General features: G+C 39.4%; 2 protein-coding genes across 6 annotated transcripts in view; one reads left to right on the top strand and one right to left on the bottom strand.

The window, feature by feature from the left end:
- Nucleotides 1-6,667, bottom strand: part of sh3d21 (SH3 domain containing 21) — a 16,475-nt gene extending 9,808 nt beyond the window's left edge. Inside the window, 11 exon segments of the mRNA XM_020590076.1 lie at nucleotides 2,411-2,462; nucleotides 2,825-2,926; nucleotides 3,236-3,330; nucleotides 3,810-3,849; nucleotides 3,931-3,992; nucleotides 4,087-4,177; nucleotides 4,627-4,699; nucleotides 4,701-4,731; nucleotides 5,432-5,489; nucleotides 5,589-5,746; nucleotides 6,588-6,667. Coding sequence (XP_020445732.1) covers nucleotides 2,411-2,462; nucleotides 2,825-2,926; nucleotides 3,236-3,330; nucleotides 3,810-3,849; nucleotides 3,931-3,992; nucleotides 4,087-4,177; nucleotides 4,627-4,699; nucleotides 4,701-4,731; nucleotides 5,432-5,489; nucleotides 5,589-5,746; nucleotides 6,588-6,591 — 766 coding nt within the window. The 5' untranslated portion in view covers nucleotides 6,592-6,667.
- Nucleotides 1-7,100, top strand: part of eva1ba (eva-1 homolog Ba (C. elegans)) — a 95,691-nt gene that overhangs the window by 25,238 nt on the left and 63,353 nt on the right. The window lies entirely within an intron of this gene.

The raw sequence follows: 7,100 nt of genomic DNA, 5'->3' as shown, positions 1-7,100 counted from the left end.
GATATGTGGCCAAAATGGTGGGGTTGGAAATTACAAACAGTTAAATATTGATTAAACCACATATTAACATTACAATCACATAAAAAGCTGTCACTACAACTCCTTTAAAATGCCATACTAGTTCAGGAATTGCAGAGACTTGGCAAATGAAACAGATGTCAAGGAGTTTACAGTCATCTTAAATTTGGTTAATGATACCAATTTGTCCAATTCAACTTCTTTCAGCAACTTGTTCCAAGTATTTGGAGCAGAAAAAGAGAAGGCCTCCTCTCCCATCTCCATCCTAGCATATGGAGTCATGAGCTGATATGTATCCTGTGATCTTAAGTTGTAGATGGGACAAAGAATTTTGAACAATACATTTACAAAGCTACCAGGGTAACTTGGCACCAGAAGGCAATGAATCTGTGACATCCTATAGAGATATTGTCACTTCAAGTACATTGGCCATGAGGAGGAAGTTTCTTTAAGTAATATCTGTCATTTCCCAGGTGTGTGTGGGTGTGTGTATGTGTATAAAACTGTACAAGTATCGAGCAGGTTGTTGCTAAAAAAAGAACAAGCAGGTTCAGCATATCTGCCTTTAATAAAGTTACTGGAGCTTCCACACCTCATGCAGGTGTGGCTTTTCCTGCAATAAATGAAAGCAGTGATATGCTCTGCTTAAATCAACACTCATTAAAGTATTATTGGTTTTGTTGACATGACTTAGAACTGTTACAATGCCAGTAAAAAGCCATGGGCTTACTTTATTAGCTAGAAAGATAATTTTGTATGTGTTTACTTTAGAAGGCACCATGGATTCTGTTCTAGGTTAAGAGCAGTTGCGTGGGAAAGCAAAGATGTGTATGTTACTGCAGTAGCTGTAATAGCAGAACAGTTCCCAAGGGTCTTCATCAGGGACAGCCACTCATAATAATACTGTCCATGAGAGAGCTTTGCCTTGGAGACTGAGAGAATAGATGGCTAAATTATGATGCCTCATGGAACTGAAGTTAATGTGAGGGATCCCTGTTTTCCATGAACATTAAGCGCTTAATAACAGACAGGGCTGAGGAACCAGGTTACAGCCCTGCTAAATAAATACAAGCACAAATCAAAGTAGCAGAACTGCTTTACCACATTGCACAACAACAGTTAGCATAATGCTTAGGAGTCTGATTTGGAGGTGAATAACAGACTAGATGAGAACACAGGGAGCCTACCTTGACTGTTCAAACCATAATGCAACATTTCCTCTCGAGCAAACCATCCAGAGAAGTAGTAGCTCAAGTGCTGCTTCTTGTACTGACTGTGAAAATCTCTCTGACAGAGCTCTCCCCTACCACAACCCTCCCACCCCCTTGTTTCCTCTAAGACTCCAGAACCATGTCACATGACCAGTCTCACCATCCCCCCCCCCTCACTATAGGCTTCCCATGAGAGTTCTTGTTGATACTGTGTGAAAATAAAAATAGCTGTAATGAACGTAATACGGTGGCAGTAAAACGTGAGATAGTGCTGTATTCAGTTTGTTCAGGTGACATCTCTGAGTATCTGAGCACTTTGAACAGCAGTGTTTTCACCTGCCTGTTTGGCCACAAAATGTTTTGAGCATGCATTTTGAATTTCTGGCTAAGGAGAGCTGGAAATGTAGTTGTTAAAAAAAATATTGGTCCAGAAATTTGCTAAATTTGCAACTTGCACCATAGACGCCACTCCTCAGCTGAAATGTGACTACAAACCACATCCTGCCCTGATTGGCTCATAGATTTGGTGATCATCTTGTTTCAAAGGCTGAATGCATTCACTCTTTTTAAGTTACCAATAGCTGTAATAATTGTGTGAATACATTAACAATGACAATTCAAAAACTTTAAGGTAATCCAAATCTGTATAAGGAAAACCCAGTACAATGGTAGCACCTGAGGTATATTGAGTTATTTATATTTAATTTCAGTGGTGGAAAGTAACTAAGTACATTTTTTGAGGTATCTGCTTCTTTACAACTTCTCTAAATTTTAGAAGCAAATACTGTACTTTTTTTTTCATGCTACATTACACTTATTTTGTAATTTTACTTTTCAAAACCAGATTAATATGAAAATTATAGTATAATCATAAGACTTTATTCATCCCTGGTAGGAAATTCACAAGCTACCCAGCACTATGTAAAGTCATTCAAGTTATAAGCATGTGAGGTAGTTAAAACTAGCTCCCTCTTTACCAGCTGGACAATTAAATGTGATGTACACGCCCAGTGGCCCACACCCCTGCTGTTATGAGATGCTTTTAGAGGCTGGTACTTGTACACTTTGGAGCCATTGTGCCCAAAGTCCTGGACAGTTAGGTTTGCCTATCAGGCAAATAGATCCACTGAAGAGGCCTTGTTCCTGTGCTGCTGTCTGATCAGTACATGCTCTTTTCTTACCTGTGACTTTCACGCAGCCACTGCGCGCAGGCCGTTGTCTTGTAGTGTCAGCCTAGAGGAAGAGAAATGCAAAATTCAGCAGGTTGGCAAGTACATCCCATGTGAACCGGAGGCATTTATATTTTATACATTCTTTCCACTGAGGGAATTTTCAATGAGTAATTCCAAAACAGAGGATGTTAAAGACAACCCTGAGTCACAGCGGACTGGCTGCAAACTTCGTAAATCATTACAAATACCAGTCGGTGAAGGATGGACACATTGTCCTTTTGTATTTTAATAGATTTCAAAATAAGAAAAGGGTATAGCCAGTATTAATTACTGTAAAGCATGTCAATGGTCGACTCCTTGATTTTTGAGGAAGTTCCACTCTAACTCTAGGATATATATGAGGTATGTGTCAGGTCCACTCACTTGCAAATTGTCCGTTGGTGGTATAACCATGACAAAGTTGTCAGGAAAGAGGCCACAGCGTCCATTCAGCTCTCCCTCCCACCAGCCTTCATCCTCTATGTCCTTCAGATGGAGATCATAGAGACACACTAGAAGCTTGAACATGACATGGCCCTTTGGGACGTGAAATTGTTGCCCATGAGGTTACCAAACAGTCACTACTGAGCTGGGTGACTGCCACATTTGTATCAATTAAATATGTGCGTCATGTTGTGAAAATATTTTCCCTTGAAAGTAACACGACTGGTTTGGCTGGAGGACAATCACGATACACCTGTGACTACTCAGAAAATAAATAGCTTCCAGTCTGTAAAGAGCATGACATCAGACAGATTAGAAACACTGCCAAATAACAATAAAATGTGCTCTAACCTTCCTCAGTATCACAACAGTGTCCCCCTTTTTCAGATCCAGCTCATCTGCTGCTTTGGCCTTGTAGTCAAACATGACTTGGCAGCACTCCACCACTGAGAAGATGTATGAGATAACATGATTACTACTCCTGAAGAACTGAGCATTATTGTACAGTATGTGTGGTTAGAATAACAGGTTTTCTCAATGACGACTTATCAGCACTGAAAGCAAATTTCAGATTACTAACTCGGAGAACAGCATAAAGGGCGTTGTGTCTAAGCGGAGATAAAGATTGTAAACCCTTGATCCCTGACAGACATTCCGCTCTGATGTCACCCTCTGATTAATCAAACCATAAACCATTCAAATAGAAGTACGTGAATTAACACTTCTCACATGTCAGGGTTCGTCAGGAAGTAGACCTGCTTGTTTTGCTTTTGATATTCACAAATATTAGCCAGTGTCTAAGGTGAGGGTATCACCTTAATGTCTAGTTCATAATTTTGCCAGCACTTTAACTGTGTTTACGAACAAACAAAACCTTCATAGCAGCTTGTGACTGGACTTTAGGCAAAATAAAATGTAAACTTACCACATTTTCCTTTGTTCCTCACACTTGCCTTCTGACTTATCTTTATGGGGGACAAAAAGAGTTAATTACAAGTTAAATGTGCGTCATACATGTTTCAGGAAGTTATTTTGGCACTACATACTTCCTTATTGAACACAGAATTAGTGAGCTTGGGTCTTGCTTTGACCTCATTGTGCTTGCTCTCTGTAAAGAGAATAACAAAGTTCAGTGATTTAAAAAAAAAAAATTTATGCCAAAAAGGAACAATTAAAATACACAAACATTTGGTTTTACCTACCTTTAGGGGAAACAAAAATTTCTTTGACAAAATTTGATGGAAATGCTCCCACTTTTCCATTTTTCACCCCCATCCACCATCCATCTTCAATCTGTCATGTAGATTGCATCAAGAAGAGAGCAAAACAAGAAAAATGTGAGTTAATCAGTGTATTCAATGTCTGTGATTATGCGATAGCATAAACATCCATACAGACTCTTAGAACTAGTCAGACCAGTTCACATACTTTTTCATAAAGCTGTAATGTGACAGCCCAGTAGCCAGATAAAGAGATTGTATTTCCCAGTAAAAAATAAAATCATATTACGAAACGTTTTTTTTTTTTTTTTTTTTTGGTTTGCTGCGATTCATCACTGCCCTGATTCACATATAATGGTCAGGTTTTTGTTTAGTGAGATGGTTCAGGAGCCAGCTCGATAATGTCTTGCTTCCAGCCACATCACGTGTGGTCTGTCACAGCTCATTTGCAGAGCGTGTTGAGTCAGTGTTTTGGTTATTTGAGTTGAAAAGTGACTGAGTGAGAAGTGATAAGAACTCTACCTCTTTGATGATCTCTATAGTCTCACCAACAACCAGCTCCAGCTCATCTAGATTCATGGGGCTGTAGGGAAACCTCACATTTCCTCACTTGTTTCACCATCTTTGCTGAAAAGAGAAAAATCAGCAGTTATGTCACCGGACACATGTAAGGTTTACAGTCCACTGGTAATACTAATGGAGAAGCTAGAGCTCAGTAATGGCATGTTTAGCTTGACAGAAAGCTGAGTATTCAAGTCTGAACAGGCTAGTGCTAAGACTGCAAAGCACTTGGCACACATTCATGTCTAAACCTGATCCCTCAAAGGTGTAGTGTTTTTATCTGCACTGTTTTCTTACATTATAATTTGGTTATCTGTGGAGGATGTGGTAAACTGTCTGCTTACTCGCTGCACTGTCGTACCGAGTGCATGCACCACACTGACCACAATTTTAAGCACTTGAGTTACAGTAGAAAAAAGTTTTATAAACCAATTAATTATTCTGAATATTAAATGTAATGTAATTATTTAGAACTGACACAGTGTGTCTGACATTGCAATGCCAGAATGCAGTAAAATCGCATCTGGTTCAATTGTTTCAGATCAATATGCGAGCCATTTGATATAATTGATGGTATTTCTCCGTCTTTTGAAAAACAGATTATTAAAGGTAATTTCATTTTGGGTCCAATGTATGAAATATGCAGATGTTTTAATTTTTTTTTTTAAGTAATGGCACATAAAATCAGAAGGTATTAGCCTGAGAGGTCTTTTCACACTATCAGTGAACAGGTGAACAATGTGTGAGAATTGACTTAGCATTGTACTTTTTCTAAGGCTTCGTGGTTCCCTTGAGCTGTCACCCATCAAGTAGATTGGCACCTCCTGTAATAAAAACCGAAAACACATATTTTGACATGTGCATAAAATAAACACATGGTACAGTTACATTGTAATGCAGTGGACTGTATAGCATTAACAGACCTTGACAAAGTTAGCAGGGAAAATGCCCCTCTTTCCTCTCAGCTCCCCCTCTAGCCATCCTTCCTCACTGGCCTTAGTGACGTTTTTCACCACATCCCCCACTCTTATTGTGATCTCGTCTGCAGTGATGCCCTCAAAGTCCATCAGCACCAGCACCTCTACAGTGGAACCGTAAATGGGGCAGAAAATTAGACTCTTTGCACAAATGCTTGCATACTTGGCTCGCAAGTGATGTGTCCTGACATTTTAAAACTCAGACCAACCTCTAAGCTTTGGAAGCTAGCCAATGTTAGCCAGGGTCTGAAGTGAATCTGTATTATTCCAGATAAACCATACTGTTTGTCTTTTATCACTAATCATCATTTTCTTGCAGCATTAAGGAAACTGAGCTGAACTGAAAAAAAACCCCAACAAACTACCAAAGCATCAGTCAGTTTACTACGTTTTATGTATTGACATAAAAAGATCTCTGGATAATCAGTCTTTACCTATTCAACAAGCAAAATGCATAACCGTATTCAGTCTGTGCAGTGGTATCCATGCACCACTGCCACTGTGTTTTTTGCATCAAATCAAATCAAATTTTATTTGTATAGTGCCAAATCACAACAAAAGTCATCTCAGGACACTTTACAAAGTAAGGTCTAGACCTTACTGTTATCAATATTATTACATAGGGAAAACCCAACAAATCCCCCTTGAGCAAGCACTTGGCAACAGTGGGGAGGAAAAACTCCCTTTAACGGAAGAAACCTCCGACAGACCCCGGCTCTTGGTGGGCGGCCTTCTGCCTCGACCGGTTGGGGTGAGTGGATAGAGGAGAGAATGTCAACTTAAAATACCTATCAAATTAACAGCACTTGAAGCAGACACAAAGCAACTCAGTGTTGTCTTCATTTCGCTATTTACTTTGTATTTTATGACCAAACCCCGATTCCAGCAAACAATACAGCTAAGAGATAATTCCGTCTATAAAACAAAACAATAGCACTGACTCACCCATGGTAGCTTTTTTTTTTTGGTTCTGTCTTGGATTCAAATCTCCTTCACAAAGCACCCAAAGCAGCAAGCAGACTCTTGACAAGAAGGGGAAAAGAGTGTCGTTGTGTTGTCTAAGGCTGATAGATATGGCCCTTCCTACTTGTCAAACATTAAGCAACTTTTCTTGAGGCTAGATATGGCAAGTCAGCTGCAAAGAGTAGGATGGGTCACAGAAAGAGAGAGAGAGAGAGAGAGAAGGAGGAGAGATAAACAGGTACGACAGGTTTATAGTGAAAGGACAAAGCTCTGTATGGAGTATGACAGTATGGTTCCTCTCCACAAGAAAAGAAAAAAAATTAGAACACGCAACTCGGTTACACTTCAGTCCTGTTGCACTCTTTTTTTGTTCTCCTATAGTGTCAAGTAGTTTCAGATTAAAACCAATTCTAGTTCAATGTTGTATGTATGTATGTTTTTTTTGTGTGTGTGCCTGTCATATTGTTGTTGTGAAACAAAGTGACTAATAATAGA

This window comes from Monopterus albus, unplaced genomic scaffold (assembly GCF_001952655.1).
Source record: "Monopterus albus unplaced genomic scaffold, M_albus_1.0 scaffold11.1, whole genome shotgun sequence".
Lineage (NCBI taxonomy): Eukaryota > Metazoa > Chordata > Actinopteri > Synbranchiformes > Synbranchidae > Monopterus > Monopterus albus.
The sequence above is the reverse complement of the archived record's forward strand: the minus strand, read 5'-3'. Positions and strand labels throughout refer to the sequence as shown.